This window comes from Microcaecilia unicolor, chromosome 1 (genome assembly GCF_901765095.1).
Source record: "Microcaecilia unicolor chromosome 1, aMicUni1.1, whole genome shotgun sequence".
Lineage (NCBI taxonomy): Eukaryota > Metazoa > Chordata > Amphibia > Gymnophiona > Siphonopidae > Microcaecilia > Microcaecilia unicolor.
Window position 1 is genome coordinate 71,348,195 of NC_044031.1, and position 20,156 is coordinate 71,368,350.

Consider the following 20,156-nt stretch of genomic DNA (forward strand, 5'->3'; position numbering starts at 1 on the left):
GCAGGCTTGAAAGCCCAAATATAACATCTCTGGACACTTCTTATGTTGGTTCATAAAAATTATAGTGTATAAAAGCACACATTCTCTCTGAATCAATTATGGTTACTAGTATTCTGAATTACAGCTCTATGTCCTGATGGACATTAACTAGAGCTCAGTCTTTTTCTGAACATTTTTTTAAGGTGACTGAATAGCCTGGTACCAGGTTCTTGGCTATAAAAGTAAACAAAACCTTACTTTGGTGCAACAACAATATAATGAAGGAGATAAATTAGCAACAAACAAGGCATGTGGCCAGCATCATACAGTCAATGGTTTCTGAAGTACTTTTTATGAGACCTTATTATAGTTATAGTTTATATTTAGAATTTACCAAGACACGTCTAAATATCTACCCACCCATTATCACTATTCAAAACCTACTTTTTTCAATGATTTTGATATTTCACTTTTGGGTTTTCTGATAAATTGTACAGAATAAAGTAAAACAAAGTATACAGGAATATAAATTCAATTTATTTACCACTTTGATGCTCCAAATGGCACCGCCGAGAAGCTGTCTGGTTTTAAAAATGTCCCGACCTTCTGAACCATCTGGGGACCAGGAAGGTGGGCTCACAGAATTATTGGTACTCCAAGCTCCCTAGGATATGGCAGGTGAGAAAATACATGGATAAAACTCAGCAACATAAAATTCAAAGCCAGCAAATAAAGAGTTTAGTAAAGCCAGGCAAAAGCAAATGTAAAGAAATTTAGGACAAATTGCCAAATAGTATTGTGTGCAGGACTGAAATCATCCTATTTTTAGAAAAAAAAAATCCTATCGTGTAGGTGATGTAAACATTACATGGATCAAATGATTAAGAAATATCACAAAAAAAAGGCAGCAGACAATAGAATGTTAGCAACAAATATTTGGCACATATGCTCATGCAGCCTATATCAGCATAACAGTGCTCAAAGACAATGCTCAATAAAATATTAAACAAAAAATGAAAAGTATAGCAGAAATTATATCCCGTATGAACCACAGTTCTCGGCAGGTTATAGATACACATGAAATCTTATTGAAGCCCTTTTACTATATATCTATAATAAAATTTGAATTTTATCTATTTTATTTTATTTATTTATTTTTGTTACATTTGTACCCCGCGCTTTCCCACTCATGGCAGGCTCAATGCGGCTTACATATTGCTACACTGCAGAAACTTGGAGAATCAGAAAAACTACCTATATATTATGGGGAAATACAGAACTTTCATTTTGCCTGTGCTTCCCTTCTCTATGGCATGAATATGAGTGTGTTGAGGAGATCCCAGTATTTAACAAACTCAGCATGAGTATCAAGACTCCAGAACACTAGGAACAAGTAACACGCCTAAAAATTTGTTCTGAAATTAATTAATATTTATGAATGCAAAATAAAAATGTAAAAAATATTTAGGCTACATTGGTTGTCAAAACTGAATTATTAAATCTTAAAATTTATATTACACAAGAAATGCACCTTTTCTAAAATAACACAAAGTCAGAACCCTGACCTCCATCCAGTGTCAGGGCCAGATACAAATATTTAATGCAGTCATAGTTATTAGAACTTTATGTACCATGCTCATTTCAAACAAGAAAGCCATCTAAGGCCAAAATATGCCATGTAATGTCGACGAGGAAACACTACTCACTAGCAATGTATTAAAATATCATAACCAGCAGTAAAAATGGTCAAATGCTGTTTTTCTAAGCCTGTATCAATTTACTAAGGCAATTTTGTCCTAAATTTATAAAATTAAACTGAGCAAATAAAGGTTACAAATTATAATTAGGAAACAGTTCTTCTGGAAGCAAAAGAAATGAAATCAATGGAATAAATTCATAAATGGAATATTTTCAATAAAAATAAAATTCTAAAGCATGATAATGAACCAAAATTAGCAATGTTTAGATAAAGAAAATCAGCAGTACATTTGTGTAAAATAGATAATATATTTATAAAATAAAACAAAAAGTTAAGCACAGAAAACAAACAATAGCATAATTTCTTAGGTATACTTTCTGTCAAATATTTCTAATAGTTTACTGAAGGTATTTTACTTGTAAACTAGGAACATGTTATTTTCTTTCAAGTAACTATTATGACAGTATTTCTTTCAACAAAGCTGAAAGTATACAGTTCTAGGACAGGGGATAGGAAGTGGTCACAAGATAGGTGGTCAGAATACTTTATTCATAACTGTCAAAAGCTCAAACTTCATTCTATTTGGGAAATAGCACATTACTACATTTAGCACAAATATATTTCAGCATATGTCTAATTATTTTGAATGGACTATGTTCATTCTAATACTTTGTCATACTGAAATCCTATATTCTGTAACTTCTTGTGTCCTGATTTTATATGATTTTCATGGTCTCTATATCCAGCAGAAATATATCTAACACCAACTTAGCTTCTCATTGTTGTTCCCTCTAATCAACATTCTGTCTGCATTCTGTAAGATATTCGTTCTCATGCTATAGGTGTGGTGAGAACAAAAATATTGCAAAGTGTCTATGAAAAATGGGATAGTGAAAACTGGAGACAAAATAAGATGGCTCATATTAGAGGTTGACTTCACCTCCAGATGGTAGTACAACTGAAAACACTGGCACTGTGAAATAGAAGACTTTGATGTACTGTAATTTCAAATTGGCATCCTGCTTATAGTGGCATCTATACAGATATAGATATATATTGTGTATTTCTCTCTTTATATACATATACACATATATATGTGTATATATATATACATACATATATATATATACACACACATACATACTGTGTATCTATATTTAGAAAAATAGGATCCCTTTTATTTTTCTATGATTACTGTACTGTAAGTGTGTAGGAGTAGTGTAAGTGTTAGAAAACCAGGCTTGACATCCAGGGGTGCCTGGTTCAAATCCCATTGCTGCTCCTTGTGATTTTAGACATGTTACCTAACCCTCCATTCCCTCAGGTACAAAATTAGATTGTGAGCCCTCTAGGTACAGGGAAATACCTAGTGTACCTTAATTGTAACTCACCTTGAGCTACTACTCAACGGTGTGAGCAAAATCCAAATAATAATAATAGTAGTAATAATAATTTTTAAAAACAGCTCACAAATAGGCCTATGACAGAGCTATAAAATGATCATGAAATAAATATGTAGCACAATAAATATTCTTTACAGATCATGACATAATACTGCCATTATTCTCAGTTGGTTGGTTGAACAATTTTTTGGGAGGGCTAGAGAATAAGCAGATAATACAATTTCAAAAACAAATGAAATAATATGAAGCAAAGAAAGTTTTTTTAAAATGTTTCCTGAAAAAAAAAAAGATTACTTGGTGGACTGAAAAAAACTGGTATTCACAGAATTGATATTACTAGCGATTTCAAGTCCTGCCCCATTAATGGCCCGCCCTGAAGCACACATGCCACCAATATCATTGACCAAGTTGAAGATCCGGTATTAAATCAAGACACTCTACAAGGAACCCCATACAAAGTCAATTTAACCTATCAGTGTAAATAATTTAAATGCAAAGTTTTGTTTGCAAATTGATTTTGAGTATAACATTCTTAAAGTTCACTATTATTTTCATTTGTTCACTTGACATTTTGAAGTACTTTTATTATGCGAAGTTTGAAAGAATATTTACCACACTACATATTTGTTGGCTATCATAGGCCTATTTGTGAGCAAACTTTTATTACTGTACACCCAGTCATTTACTGTGTGTGAATGTATGTATGTATGTATACATTTAGAAGTGCACCTAAACACAATTTTGCTGCATTTTTAAAAAGTAAATAAAAAAGTGTGACATTAATACTATATTCTATGGGCTTCAGAGCATATCAATGCATCCAGATCATGATCCAGTAATAAAACACTAGTTCTCTCCAACAAACTCTAAAATATTTTAGTATCAAAGTGAAATGCTTTTAGTAGGGACATGGTGGACTATTCTAGAATGAGCATGTTGCTTCTGAGAAACAAAATCCTTTTATAATACAATTTATTAATATATACAATATTCCAACTCACACACTTAATTAGCTTATACTTATATTTTTGTTGTTAGTATATACAGTTGAATAAGTCTTTAAATTTTTCACTGATAAATTATAAAAGTATTCCATCATTCTAAATCTTCTAACCTGTTTTTACATCAACAAACTTATGTTACAGGGAGGAAAATATTTCAGTAAAACAGTTGCCTATATGATGTTAAAGGCCAAACTGTAATCTCCATCATCAGTCATAGTACAGCTTTTTAACTTTTTTTAATTATTTAAACTTACCACTTAATTTCTTATGTTATTTCAAAACGGCAAAAATAGCAACTTAGCTTCACAGGGCTGTGCTGTTGCATTGTGAGGTGGAAGGTTTTATGACTGATGATGGTTATTACAGTTTGGCCTTTAACATCATATAGGCAACTGTTTAATGAAGTCTTTTCCGCCATCTAACAAATTTAATAGAACGGGTTAGAAGATTTAGGGCTTCTTTTACAAAGCCACGCTAGTGATTCCCACATGGCAAATGAGAGGAAGCCCAAAGGAACTGAACAGGCTTTTTCTCATTTGCCACACCGAGAATCGGTTGCACAGCTTTGTAAAAGAGGCTCTTAGAGTGGTGAAACGCTTTTTTATCAGTGAAAAATTTAGGGCCTTGTTTACTAAGGCACACTAGTATTTTCAGCACACACTAATGCTAGAGTCTAACATTAGTGATTTGTAATTTTTAGCACATGCTAAAAATGATAGCAAACCTATAGCATGGCTTAGTAAACAGAGCCCTTAAAGAGTTATTCATATTTTTTGTTGGTGATATATACAGTAACAAGTTTCACATTTTTCTCCTTCCCTGAACAGAATGCATAAATAATTTTTCAATCATAATTATATTCATACAGTAGCTAAAATAAAAACATACATGTATACACATCAAAAAGTAATGTCAACATCCTTATTACAGTTTAGACCTTGTCAGTTTAATTTCTTTATTGAAGTAAAATTAGGAACCCTCTCGGTGTTTTTAAATACTGCTGACTGCCTTTTGAAGCACTTCTGCGCTGTGCAAACTTACTCTTGACATTAAGATTGCACAGCGGTCCAAAATGGGCTCAAAATCCTCTCAAGGCCACTTAACAGCTGTGAATGAAGATATGTTGAAGCTGCACATCATCTCCTACATAAAAGCAATAAGTCTAAGCACTACTGCTTTCATAGCTTTGCTGGGCATGGGTAAATAGTAATTGGAATTCATGATAACCATAATTGAAAATATTAATAAAAATGGATGTATGTTTTGACTTCTGTTCTTACTGCTAGGAAATAAGATAAGGAAGGACCCGAGTAATCTTGCTTGGCACACTGATTTGCAGCATTTGAAGCAGTTAGAAGTTCATGAAGAATCTTGAAAGCAGAATATCTAGCTCGCTGAATTCCATTTGGTAAAATCAATCATTCGAAGGAAAGGTCAGATTAAAAAAAAAAATACTAATCAATACAGTAACATGAGGCAAAACGCAGCATAACAAAATTTTGTCCTAAAATCAAAATGAAAACTATCAAAGCTCCACAATTGAGGAGTATTGTCCAGCATTCTTTTTGGTCTTACACCAATTTAGGGCGATATGTCCTTACCTAGATCATTCCACACAACAAACTTTCTTCTATAACCAGGTTATGTCCAGACTACTGTAACATGGTTTACACTGATCTTCCTCTTTCCTTAGTTAAATGGCTTCAAATGGTACAAAACGCTGCAGTTAGGCTTCTTAGTCATGCCAGGAGATTTGATCGAGTTATGCTTTTGCTGAAGAACCATCATTGGCTGCTGGTCAAATTTAGGATCCAGTTTAAGATTATGTCACTAATTCATAAGGCTTTCTACAATGGCTGTCCATCCTGTCTGCTTTAACCAAACTTTATTATGTGTCACAGGTTTCGCGCTCGTCAACTGGGTGCTGCCTGTTTTTTCCTTCAGTACGTTTGGCTTAAATTGAGTCTACAAGGAATACTGTTTTATTTTCTCTGGAATTCCCTTCCTGTAGTATTCCACTGTGAAGCTTCTTATATGCAGTTTAGGGTCATCCTTAAGACGTATCTTTTTACACTAGCTTTTCGCAATGACTGCCGGTAGTGGGGTTTCTCACTTCAATTTTCGTGTTTTGGAGGAGTGGCCTAGTGGTTAGGGTGGTGGACTTTGGTCCTGGGGAACTGAGGAACTGAGTTCGATTCCCACTTCAGGTACAGGCAGCTCCTTGTGACTGTGGGCAAGTCACTTAACCCTCCATTGCCCCATGTAAGCCGCACTGAGCCTGCCATGAGTGGGAAAGCGCGGGGTACAAATGTAACAAAAAAAAAAAATTATGTTATCAACTATGTTGTTTTCTTTTTTTTTTTCTCCTTTTTTCTGCATTCTTTTTCTTATCCCTATTTCTTTGTTTTTTTATTCTAAGCTTCTCCGGTGTTTTCCTATTACATCGTTGTAATTCCTTTATACACTGCTTTTAATTTTACATTTATAAACCACCTTGATGCCATAGGGTGCAAAGGCAGTATATAAAGATTAAATAAACATATTTCATTTTTTAATTTATATACACACACACTGCTGCACCATGAATTATTCAGAATTATTTTGAAGAACATACTTCATAAAGATTTCCTCACACCATTGTTCCATAAATTTCCACAAGATTGAGTCTTCCACATTTTGGTATTTGTAACTACAACACTGGGATTGTCAGAAGATAATTGAAAAAATATCATTATAAAGGTCTATCTAGCCATGATTATATCTTATGATGTGGTAGCCAAAATTGGTCTGACATTTTCAACGTTTTGTATCGGTGTTTCTTCTGATTTTAGAAAATCACTGTTATACAGCATTTTGCCTGGTGCCACCTTTACTGATTAATATATTTCCATTTAGAAAATTGATCAAGATTAATATTCTGACCTTCTAGATACAAAATCATATGGTACAGTTGATTTTAGGTTATTAAAACCCAATACACACAAATTAGATTTTTGTTTTTGTTTCCAATTATACACAACCTATTTTTAATTTCATCTACGCTTGTGGCCAGTTATCAGTAACTTCCAGCCTGCTAATCTGCCAACTATAAAATATGATTGTATAGAAACTCTTTCTGGGTTGTGGACTCCAAGAGGTGCAAGCCTTGAGTTCTTGAGAGGTTCCACACAACTTAACGAAAATTAAGGGTTTCTGGTTAGTATACAGTAGTTAGCTAAAGCATTTATATTGATGTTAGAGAAAAATATTTTTTTTACACTTCTGTCTATAGTGATATTGTTCCAGTAAAGCGAATGCTACATACCTGTAGAAGGTATTCTCCGAGGACAGCAGGCTGATTGTTCTCACTGATGGGTGACGTCCGCGGCAGCCCCTCCAATCGGAATCTTCACTAGCAAAAGCCTTTGCTAGCCCTCGCGCGCCGATGCGCACCGCGCATGCGCAGCCGTCTTCCCGCCCGAAACCGGCCTGAGCCGGCCAGTCTCATGTGTAGCAAGACAAAGACAAGGGAAGACACAACTCCAAAGGGGAGGCGGGCGGGTTTGTGAGAACAATCAGCCTGCTGTCCTCGGAGAATACCTTCTACAGGTATGTAGCATTCGCTTTCTCCGAGGACAAGCAGGCTGCTTGTTCTCACTGATGGGGTATCCCTAGCCCCCAGGCTCACTCAAAACAACAAACATGGTCAATTGGGCCTCGCAACGGCGAGGACATAACTGAGATTGACCTAAACAATTTACCAACTAACTGAGAGTGGAGCCTGGAACAGAACAAACAGGGCCCTCGGGGGGTGGAGTTGGATCCTAAAGCCCAAACAGGTTCTGAAGAACTGACTGCCCGAACCAACTGTCGCGTCGGGTATTCTGCTGCAGGCAGTAATGAGATGTGAATGTGTGGACAGATGACCACGTCGCAGTTTTGCAAATTTCTTCAATAGAGGCTGACTTCAAGTGGGCTACCGACGCAGCCATGGCTCTAACATTATGAGCCGTGACATGACCCTCAAGAGCCAGCCCTGCCTGGGCGTAAGTGAAGGAAATGCAATCTGCTAGCCAATTGGATATGGTGCGTTTCCCCACAGCCACTCCCCTCCTGTTGGGATCAAAAGAAACAAACAATTGGGCGGACTGTCTGTTGGGCTGTGTCCGCTCCAGATAGAAGGCCAATGCTCTCTTGCAGTCCAATGTGTGCAGCTGACGTTCAGCAGGGCAGGAATGAGGACGGGGAAAGAATGTTGGCAAGACAATTGACTGGTTCAGATGGAACTCCGACACAACCTTTGGCAGGAACTTAGGGTGAGTGCGGAGGACTACTCTGTTATGATGAAATTTGGTGTAAGGAGCCTGGGCTACCAGGGCCTGAAGCTCACTGACTCTACGAGCTGAAGTAACTGCCACCAAGAAAATGACCTTCCAGGTCAAGTACTTCAGATGGCAGGAGTTCAGTGGCTCAAAAGGAGGTTTCATCAGCTGGGTGAGAACGACATTGAGATCCCATGACACTGTAGGAGGCTTGACAGGGGGCTTTGACAAAAGCAAACCTCTCATGAAGCGAACAACTAAAGGCTGTCCTGAGATCGGCTTACCTTCCACATGGTAATGGTATGCACTGATTGCACTAAGGTGAACTCTTACAGAGTTGGTCTTGAGACCAGACAAGTGCAGAAGGTATTCAAGCAGGGTCTGTGTAGGACAAGAGCGAGGATCTAGGGCCTTGCTGTCACACCAGACGGCAAACCTCCTCCATAGAAAGAAGTAACTCCTCTTAGTGGAATCTTTCCTGGAAGCAAGCAAGATGCGGGAGACACCTTCAGACAGACCCAAAGAGGCAAAGTCTACGCTCTCAATATCCAGGCCGTGAGAGCCAGGGACCGGAGGCTGGGATGCAGAAGCGCCCCTTCGTTCTGCGTGATGAGGGTCGGAAAACACTCCAATCTCCAGGGTTCTTCGGAGGACAACTCCAGAAGAAGAGGGAACCAGATCTGACGCGGCCAAAAAGGAGCAATCAGAATCATGGTGCCTCGGTCTTGCTTGAGTTTCAACAAAGTCTTCCCTACCAGAGGAATGGGAGGATAAGCATACAGTAGACCCTCCCCCCAATCCAGGAGGAAGACATCCGATGCCAGTCTGCCGTGGGCCTGAAGCCTGGAACAGAACTGAGGGACTTTGTGGTTGGCTCGAGATGCGAAAAGATCCACCAAGGGGGTGCCCCACGCTTGGAAGATCTGGCGCACTACTCGGGAGTTGAGCGACCACTCGTGAGGTTGCATAATCCTGCTCAGTCTATCGGCCAGACTGTTGTTTACGCCTGCCAGATATGTGGCTTGGAGCACCATGCCGTGCCGGCGAGCCCAGAGCCACATGCTGACGGCTTCCTGACACAGGGGGCGAGATCCGGTGCCCCCCTGCTTGTTGACGTAGTACATGGCAACCTGGTTGTCTGTCTGAATTTGGATAATTTGGTGGGACAGCCGATCTCTGAAAGCCTTCAGAGCGTTCCAGATCGCTCGTAACTCCAGAAGATTGATCTGTAGATCGCGTTCCTGGAGGGACCAGCTTCCTTGGGTGTGAAGCCCATCGACATGAGCTCCCCATCCCAGGAGAGACGCATCCGTGGTCAGCACTTTTTGTGGCTGAGGAATTTGGAAAGGACGTCCCAGAGTCAAATTGGACCAAATCGTCCACCAATACAGGGATTCGAGAAAACTCGTGGACAGGTGGATCACGTCTTCCAGATCCCCAGCAGCCTGAAACCACTGGGAAGCTAGGGTCCATTGAGCAGATCTCATGTGAAGGCGGGCCATGGGAGTCACATGAACTGTGGAGGCCATGTGGCCCAGCAATCTCAACATCTGCCGAGCTGTGATCTGCTGGGACGCTCGCACCCGCGAGACGAGGGACAACAAGTTGTTGGCTCTCGCCTCTGGGAGATAGGCGCGAGCCGTCCGAGAATCCAGCAGAGCTCCTATGAATTCGAGTCTCTGCGCCGGGAGAAGATGGGACTTTGGGTAATTTATCACAAACCCCAGTAGCTCCAGGAGGCGAATAGTCATCTGCATGGACTGCAGGGCTCCAGCCTCGGACGTGTTCTTCACCAGCCAATCGTCGAGATATGGGAACACGTGCACCCCCAGCCTGCGAAGTGCTGCCGCTACTACAGCCAAGCACTTTGTGAACACCCTGGGCGCAGAGGCGAGCCCAAAGGGTAGCACACAGTACTGGAAGTGACGTGTGCCCAGCTGAAATCGCAGATACTGTCTGTGAGCTGGCAGTATCGGGATGTGTGTGTAGGCATCCTTCAAGTCCAGAGAGCATAGCCAATCATTTTCCTGAATCATGGGAAGTAGGGTGCCCAGGGAAAGCATCCTGAACTTTTCTTTGACCAGATATTTGTTCAGGGCCCTTAGGTCTAGGATGGGACGCATCCCCCCTGTTTTCTTTTCCACAAGGAAGTACCTGGAATAGAATCCCAGCCCTTCTTGCCCGGATGGCACGGGCTCGACCGCATTGGCGCTGAGAAGGGCGGAGAGTTCCTCTGCAAGTACCTGCTTGTGCTGGAAGCTGTAAGACTGAGCTCCCGGTGGACAATTTGGAGGTTTCGAGGTCAAATTGAGGGTGTATCCTTGCCGGACTATTTGAAGAACCCACTGATCGGAGGTTATAAGAGGCCACCTTTGGTGAAAAGCTTTCAACCTCCCTCCGACTGGTAGGTCGCCCGGCACTGACACTTGGATGTCGGCTATGCTCTGCTGGAGCCAGTCAAAAGCTCGCCCCTTGCTTTTGCTGGGGAGCCGAGGGGCCTTGCTGAGTCGCACGCTGCTGACGAGAGCGAGCGCGCTGGGGCTTAGCCTGGGCCGCAGGCTGTCGAGAAGGAGGATTGTACCTACGCTTGCCAGAAGAGTAGGGAACAGTCTTCCTTCCCCCAAAAAATCTTCTACCTGTAGAGGTAGAGGCTGAAGGCTGCCGGCGGGAGAACTTGTCGAATGCGGTGTCCCGCTGGTGGAGCTGCTCTACCACCTGTTCGACTTTCTCTCCAAAAATGTTATCCGCACGGCAAGGCGAGTCCGCAATCCACTGCTGGATTCTATTCTCCAGGTCGGAGGCACGCAGCCATGAGAGCCTGCGCATCACCACACCTTGAACAGCGGCCCTGGACGCAACATCAAAGGTGTCATACACCCCTCTGGCCAGGAATTTTCTGCACGCCTTCAGCTGCCTGACCACCTCCTGAAACGGCTTGGCTTGCTCAGGGGGGAGCGCATCAACCAAGCCCGCCAACTGCCGCACATTGTTCCGCATGTGTATGCTCGTGTAGAGCTGGTAAGACTGGATTTTGGCCACGAGCATAGAAGAATGGTAGGCCTTCCTCCCAAAGGAGTCTAAGGTTCTAGAGTCCTTGCCCGGGGGCGCCGAAGCATGCTCCCTAGAACTCTTAGCCTTCTTTAGGGCCAGATCCACAACTCCAGAATCATGAGGCAACTGAGTGCGCATCAGATCTGGGTCCCCATGGATCCGGTACTGGGACAAGGTCCCGGTACCACCGACGTCGATGCAGCTATCCGATGTCTCGGCGCCGATGCAGAGGGCCGATGCCTCGATGCACTGGCCGCCGAGGTTGAAGGTCTGGATGCTGAAGACGTCGATGCACTCGATACCCCCGGTGCCGATGCCGACGAAGAGCCCGAGAACAAAATGTTCCACTGGGCTAACCTCGCTACCTGAGTCCGCCTTTGCAAAAGGGAACACAGACTACAGGCCTGAGGGCGGTGCCCAGCCCCCAGACACTGAAGACACGACGCGTGCCTGTCAGTGAGCGAGATTACCCGGGCGCACTGGGTGCACTTCTTGAAGCCGCTGGAAGGCTTCGATGTCATGGGCGGAAAAATCACGCCGGCGAAATCGAAAGACGAAATGGCGAAATTTGGCACAGAAAAAAGGGAAATTTCGACCGGGGCCTAAGTAAGGCCTACCCCGACGACGAAAGAACGGGGCGAAAAAACTCTAAGTAGAGGAAGGAAAAACGAAAGTGCTAATCCAAATGATTTCTGGATTTCTCACAGAAAAATGTCGAAAAACGACGCGCGAGGTCGACTTTCCGGGGCACGAACGGTAAAACACAACCGTACCGAGCGCGGAGAAAAGAAGACTGGCCGGCTCAAGCCAGTTTCGGGCGGGAAGACGGCCGCGCATGCGCGGTGCGCATCGGCGCGCGAGGGCTAGCAAAGGCTTTTGCTAGTGAAGATTCCGATTGGAGGGGCTGCCGCGGACGTCACCCATCAGTGAGAACAAGCAGCCTGCTTGTCCTCGGAGAAAGTAGGTGATAGGAAAGTTTGAAACAACAGGCTTGGTACCTGAAGGAACAACGGATTTACAGCTTTCCTCCAAACCAGACTAAATTTAACACACACAAGTAGCTATTAATATGCAGAATAACTGACAGAATCAATGCCCTTGCCAATAATGATGCTCAAACAACCTGATAACTTCAGGCATCAGTATAAATCATCAATATGTTTTGCTCTAATTATTTGATTTAAAAGAGAAAACTTACCTGTCTTGATCTCGGTCTACCAGGAGAAAATTTTCTTTTGGTAATAGCCGGTTTGCCCATACCAATTTTTGGAGTGAGGGATACATAAGCTGCTGGCTGAGCACTGCCCACAGGGAATTTAACAGCTAGGGTATGACTAGGAAATATTTCAGCTGTAGAATGCAAGTCTAATGAAACTGCTGGGGAGGATGACACACTTGTCTTGCTTGTATCCACTGAAGTTAATGGTGAATCTATTTCATTTGGTGATTTCATAGACTTATCTCCCATTGGTGAGCTTATTTCTACAAAGTTTTCAGTTCCAGGAGTGCTTTCCATCTCTAGATCAGATACTTCTGTAACATTACTTTCTTTCTTTTCTGGTACGTGTACATAATTTTGCATTCCTGCTACATTTAAACTGTCTTCCCTCTTAAGCTGTGTGTCCTCTTCATTTGCTGACTTACATGAGTCTGGTGATATAACTGTGGCCTTATCAGATAAAAGCAGAATTGGAGCTTCTGTAATTATGTTGGTGATGGAATTCTCTTGAGACAAGTGCTTATCCTCTTGCTCATGGAGTGGCGAGTGTTGCCTCACCATATCAGCACCCTCTGTTACTTCCATGGTCTGTTCAGTTTGACTGTCTTCTACTGGTGCTGCCATTTCAAGATGGCTAGTTTTCATTTCATCTGAATTATCCCGATGAGAAACCTTGGCTTCTGAAGTTGAACTTTCATCCTCCTGACATGTTCCTATAAATTGAATTCACATAATGACAATATTAGACAGCTACAGAGCTATGTCCTAAAATGCTGTTATCAACATGCACATGCCCCATTATGCCGCTTCAATTATATTTGCTATATACAATCAACATAATATATCATCTGTGTTACAAATCTCAAAACAGTTATTTTTATTTTTGTTACATTTGTACCCCGCGCTTTCCCACTCATGACAGGCTCAATGCGGCAGGCAATGGAGGGTTAAGTGACTTGCCCAGAGTCACAAGGAGCTGCCTGTGCCGGGAATCGAACTCAGTTCCTCAGCTCCCCAGGACCAAAGTCCACCACCCTAACAACTAGGCCACTCCTCCAGAGTGCAGAGTGAATGCACTTATAGGTCAATAAGAGGAGTTTGAACTGTATGCGGAAACGGATAGGAAGCCTTTGAAGTGACTTGAGGAGAGGGCTAATATGAGCATAACGACCCTGGCGGAATATTAGTTGTGCAGCAGAATTTTGAACAGATTGAAGAGGAGAGAGATGGCTAAGTGGGAGACCTGTAAGAAGCAAGTTGCAATAGTCTAAGCGAGAGGTGATGAGAGTGTGGATGAGGATTCTGATAGAGTGCTCAGAAAGGAAAGGGCGAATTTTGCTGTTATTATAGAGAAAGAAATGACAGGTTTTAGCAGTGTGCAGAGAAGGAGAGGGAGGAGTTGAAGATGACCCCAAGGTTACGAGCTGATGTGACAGGAACTTAACTAGCCGTTAAGTTCAAGGTATATTATCGTAAACTCCAGTGTAAGTCATCATGCCATGGCCACAGCTCCTCAAGTTATGTTCAATGCCAGGGCATATCCAGGTTAGTGCATACATACATCCAAACGTCAAATGAGTACTGGCCAATATTAAGACTGGTGCCCAATTAACTCAGCAGATAAAGTAAGGACAGCTATTTTGCTGTCCTAGCTTTATCTGCTTACTTAGCCAGTTAGTGGAATGAATATCACTGTTAACCGGCTAAGTAGTAGCTCTGCCCAAACTCCGCCCCTAACCTAGTCGGTTAGGTTATAGCTGGTTAGAGCTGATGTTCAGTAGCACTACTTGGTTAAGTGCCGTTAAATATCACCAACTGGCTAGCTCAGTGGTGTTTAACCAGGCAGGACCTTCTCCTACCTGGTTAAACTCCTACGAATATTGATCACTCCCCCCCCCCCCCCCCAAAAAAAAAAACAAAAAAAACCTAGCATTGAATACTAATCTCTGTGATGGCTTTGAGAAATATGGATGTTCATATAAATAAAATGACTGACACAGATGTCCATGTCCCAGTACATGACCATTTATGTTGCTATTTCATAACATGGACGTTAAAGTGCTGCCACATTGATGTCCATGTCCGTGCTTTGCCCTATTCATGATATAGAAGCATCATTTTCAAAAATGGATACTTATGTTGCATGTAACCAGTGCACAGACACACATTTTGCCATATATTATATAATGGGCTCTATGTCACCAGATCCCATTCTGAAATACAAGCACCATCCTGGATATTTGTATTCAGAGTTGAGCACCCTTTTCAAAATGCCATTCTATATAACTCACCAATGATGAATCCAGGTGAAGGTAGAAATCAGAGTTTGGTAGTTCTTATAAGAGCACAGTTTACACATGACAGATTAGTTACAAATCTCTTGGACACTGAACAAAGAAGCAGAGTTCTCACTGTGTTCATGTTCATTTTTATATGCTTTTAAAACTTTACTTACTTACTTTACTTACTTAACATTTCTAGAGCGCTACTAGGGTTACGCAGCACTGTACAAAATGAACAAAGAAGGACGGTCCCTGCTCAAAGGAGCTTACAATCTAAAGAACGAAATGTCAAGTTGGGTAGTCTAGATTTTCTGGGCAGAGGTGAAGAGGTTAGGTGCCGAAGGCGACATTGAAGAGGTGGGCTTTAAGCAGAGATTTGAAGATGGGCAGGGAGGGGGCCTGGCATATGGGCTCGGGGAGTTTGTTCCACGCGTGGGGTGAGGCGAGGCAAAAAGGGCGGAGTCTGGAGTTGGCGGTGGTGGAGAAGCTACAAGATATACTGTTAGAATTGTAGTTTTGTCCACTGAATGAAGATGTCATTTCTGAAAAATCTACTCTAATTATGATTTTCTAGGTTCACAGAAATTCAGATGACAGCTTCTTACCTTTTCCTATGAATAAATATGCTTTCATAGCATTCAAATTATTAGAAGATATTTTCATACTTTCTCCAAGAAAAATAAACCTACTGGTGATACAGGCTTTCCCAATTGAATCTTCTCTATCATCCTCATGCCATCTCTAGCCCTCCTCCAATTTCCATCCTCATGGCTTTGTATCTCTTGCCAAACTGCTAGAGTCATGACATTTGCACAGCTCCGGTAGCAACACGACAGATAGGTATATGTTGTCTGTTTTTCATACTGCAAAATGTGGTCAGGGTTTGGCACTGTGAGAAACAGTTTAAAAGCTTGAACGCCCTATTACACAGATGTCCTGTTAATAAAAATCCACATATTCCATCATGTAAATATTTATAATATCCATCACAATTTGTAGGATTTCTGGCCTAAGCCAAATAAATGTTATTGTGTCATACACATTACAATAAAAATGAGTTTTGGGGGAGTTTCTTAATGAAACATTTCCTACTGGGATATTTTGAAAATATATATATTTTTAATGTTGATAACACCAGGCAAAAACAAATCTAGGCTTTCTATGAATTTTGGAAAACAGCAGTTAGCCACCGGCACTATCTGGACATTGGCAACACTGCACCATTATCTGGATACCACTGAAGATAGCTTTTTTGCTGTCTTAAGTTACTTAGATAGTGGTGCTAAAAATCACTGCTATGTGGAGAATATGTGTCTTTGTCCTGACTCAGTCCCTGGACCATCCTGGCATTATTTGGATAGTGGTGAGGCTGTCTGTAAGGTTATTCTGCGGCACCAACACTTGAAAACCAAGGAAGAGCACCCTATAAAGCAAAATCTATGCACTGAAGTAGGGAAGGGACGTAGGTCAACCAAACGAATAGGTCTCCAGGGGTGGATCAACATACACAGCTTTTATTATCAGAAGAAAGATACAGTAGACTCAACATGGTCCTGTGTTTTGGCAAATAAGGGCCTTCTTCAGGAGTCTTCATAACTGTGTGGCTACTCAATGATAATAATTCAAAAAATCTTCACTGCAAAACTGTCAACACAGTGCATGCAATGGCGGGAAAACATCAAAGTACCGCTACAAATGTGCAGGACAAAGGAAAATACACAACGGATCCGATCCTGTTTTCCCGTCATTGCCCGCACTGTGTTGACAGTTTTGAAGTGAAGATTTTTTGAATTATCATTGAGTAGCCACACAGATACCAAGACTCCTGAGGAAGGTAATTAGTTGCCGAAACACAGAACCGTGTTGAGTCTACTATCTTTGTTCTGATAATAAAAAGTTTATATATTTATCCACCTCTGGAGTCCTATTCAGCAACATTATGCAGACACTTCTGCTGAAACTTTCTCTCTCTCAGCAGCATTCATCCAATATCAATCTATGATTAATAAAATTGAGTTAAGCAAACAGCATAGCTAGGCCTTAGCACAAAATGCTGAGACAAAAGAAACTAAATGATCACGCGTATAATCCCTCATTAAAAAGTGGTGGTAATGTTTTTGAGTTTCAAGCCCCTGGAAGCACATCCTCAATGCAAGGATGTTGCATCCCCTGGAGAGAAGATCCTGGCTACAGGATCACTTCCTGCCTCATAAAAGTGATGTCCTCCTCCAAGAGGACTTGAATGTTGCCAGACTGGAGGGACTTCTCTACTATGTCCATATTGGTCTCCTCTATATAACTCTCTATCTACCTCAGCTCCTCCAAGTTACTACCCTAGCTTAGAGGCCAACCGAATTTCGATTTTGCCACCAAAACTGACCTGAAATAGGAGTTCAGGCTTTGGCCGAAAATGCCAGTCCATTTTTGGCTGAAACCAAACACACCTCCCCCCCTTGAGATCACTGTTGGCGTCCCCCACCTACCCATCCCCCCTTGTGGCCAGTCTTGGTGGCCCTTGCAATCACAGTCAGCACCTACTCATCACAACCAGCCTCCATCCATCACCCGAAGGTCCTCTCCGAGCCTACCTTTAAATCTCCTGGTGATTTAGTGGCTCTTCAGGGCAACAGCGATCCCAATCACTCTTGCCCCCATCAGTTCCGCAGCCAAAATGGTTGCCAAGACTGCCGCGGGAGGTCCCGTGGACATTTTGAGATTGGAACCAGCATAACAGCTGTGGAACGAGCAGGGGCAAGAGTGACTGGGGATAGCTCTTGCCTGATGAGCCACTAGACCACCAGGAGATTTAAAGGTATGCCTGGATGATGGAGGAGGGGGGGTGATGAGTAGGTGCAGTCACCCAAGATTGATTGCGAGAGTGGGGAATGGGTGTGGGGGTGCCAAGGCTGATTATGCATGGAGGAGTGAGGGGTTTGGTTTCAGTTCAAACCTAACTGTTAATTTTGGTTGCTGGTTCAGCATCAGTTGAAACCAAGAATCACGGTTTTGGTTGCACTCTACTCTAACTACCAGAGATTGGACTTGTTCTCGGAGAGCCAGAAGCTCTTTGCACATATGACCTGACACTAACTAGGAGATAATCATACATGTGACATTCAGTGCAAAACAGTGGCTAGTACCAAACTCACTGCTTGACTGATGTCATAAGAACATAACATAAGAGTAGCCATACTGGGTCAGACCAATGGTCCATCTAGCCCAGTATCCTGTTTTCCAAACAGTGGTCAAGTCAGGTCACAAGTACCTGGCAGAAACCCAAATCATGGCAACACTCCATACTACAAATCCCAGGGCAAGCAGTTGCTTCCCATGTCTATCTCAATAGCAGACTATGGACATTTCCTCCAAGAATTTGTCCAAACCTTTTTTAAACTCAGATACGCTAACTGCTGTTACCACCTCCACCGGCAAAGAGTTCCAGAGCTTAACTATTCATTGAGTGTAAAAATATTTCCTCCTATTTGATTTAAAAGTATTTCCATATAACTGCTCAGCTAAACTTGTGATCTCATAATCTGTGTTTCCTAACTGCTTAGTGGCTATTTCTAATTGATATCTGTACTCTATGTAACTGATTTTAAAACTGCTTATTGGCTATTTGTATTTGATAGTTGATAATCTAGGAACTGGATTTAACAAGTGCTTTAAAATCGGTAGTAGTTTCTCTTGTATTTTTTCCCCCTCTGCTTCCATTCTGTGTGAAACTCCTCCCCTCCCCCATCTGCTTTTGTTGTAAGGTAATTGCATAGCACAGGTGGAGCTTTTTTCTCTCCACGTGGTTTTTCTCTCTACACAGAACAGAAGCTGGACGGATCTTCTCAGATAAGATTATTTTCTGATTCCCCCCACCTTACACTTGTGGCTCTGGGCATTTCAATGCTGTTCTAGAGATAGGTTACAGCAAACACATTCCATAGGTCTTATGGCACGAGGGAGGGAGTGACGCTAGATCTGGTACTCACAAATGGGGATAATGTGTCAAATGTCCGAGTGGGTGCCCACTTGGGCAGCAATGACCATCAAACGGTTTGGTTTGATATTACGGCTGAAGAGGAGGGTGGCCAGTCAAAACTCAAAGTCCTGGATTTCAAACATGCTGACTTTAGTAAAATGGGGGAATACCTGAGGAAGGAGCTGATAGGATGGGAGGAAATACAAGAAGTGGAAGGACAGTGGTCCAGACTGAAAGAAGCTATAAATAGGGCCACGAACCTTTATGTAAGGAAAATAAATAAAAGCAAGAGAAAAAGGAAACCGATATGGTTCTCCAAGCAAGTGGCTGAGAAAATAAAGGCTAAAGAGTTGGCGTTCCAGAAATACAAAAAAACTCATGAAAAGGGACACGAGGAGGAATACCGGATGAAACTGAAAGAAGCCAAGAGAGAGATACGATATTGAGGGAGCTCAGAGAGGTTCTGGCGGGTCCTCTTAAAGATTTGTTTAATAAATCCTTGGAGACGGGAGAGGTTCCGAGGGATTGGAGATCGGCGAATGTGGTCCCTCTTCACAAAAGTGGTGATAGGGAAGAAGCTGGAAACTACAGGCTGGTAAGCCTCACTTCGGTTATTGGAAAAGTAATGGAAGCGATGCTGAAGGAAAGGATAGTGAATTTCCTGGAAGCCAATAAGTTGCAAGATCCGAGACAACATGGATTTACCAAAGGGAAATCGTGCCAAACGAACCTCATTGAGCTCTTTGATTGGGTGACAGGAGAATTGAATCAGGGACGAGCTATGGATGTAATCTACTTAGATTTCAGCAAAGCTTTTGACACGGTTCCCCACAGGAGGCTCTTAAATAAACTGGATGGGCTGAAGATAGGACCCGAAGTGGTGAACTGGATTAGGAACTGGTTGACGGACAGACGCCAGAGGGTGGTGGTGAATGGAAATTGCTCGGAGGAGCGAAAGGTAAGTAGTGGAGTGCCTCAAGGATCGGTGCTGGGGCCGATTCTGTTCAATATATTTGTGAGTGATATCGCCGAAGGGTTAGAAGGTAAAGTTTGCCTATTTGCAGATGATACTAAGATCTGTAACAGAGTGGACACCCCGGAGGGAGTGGAAAACATGAAAAAGGACCTACGGAAGCTAGAAGAATGGTCTAAGGTTTGGCAATTAAAATTCAATGCGAAGAAATGCAAAGTGATGCACTTAGGAAGTAGAAATCCATGGGAGACGTATGTGTTAGGCGGGGAGAG

At 42.2% G+C, this 20,156-nt stretch overlaps 1 protein-coding gene across 4 annotated transcripts in view; it reads right to left on the reverse strand.

Moving 5' to 3' along the window:
- Positions 1-20,156, reverse strand: part of KMT2C (lysine methyltransferase 2C) — a 917,733-nt gene that overhangs the window by 497,690 nt on the left and 399,887 nt on the right. For all 4 annotated transcript variants that reach the window (XM_030198371.1, XM_030198346.1, XM_030198363.1 and 1 more), the window contains 2 exons: positions 12,636-13,369; positions 524-643 (listed from right to left, as the gene is read on the reverse strand). In XM_030198371.1, coding sequence (XP_030054231.1) covers positions 524-643; positions 12,636-13,369 — 854 coding nt within the window. The remainder of the gene's footprint in view (positions 1-523; positions 644-12,635; positions 13,370-20,156) is intronic.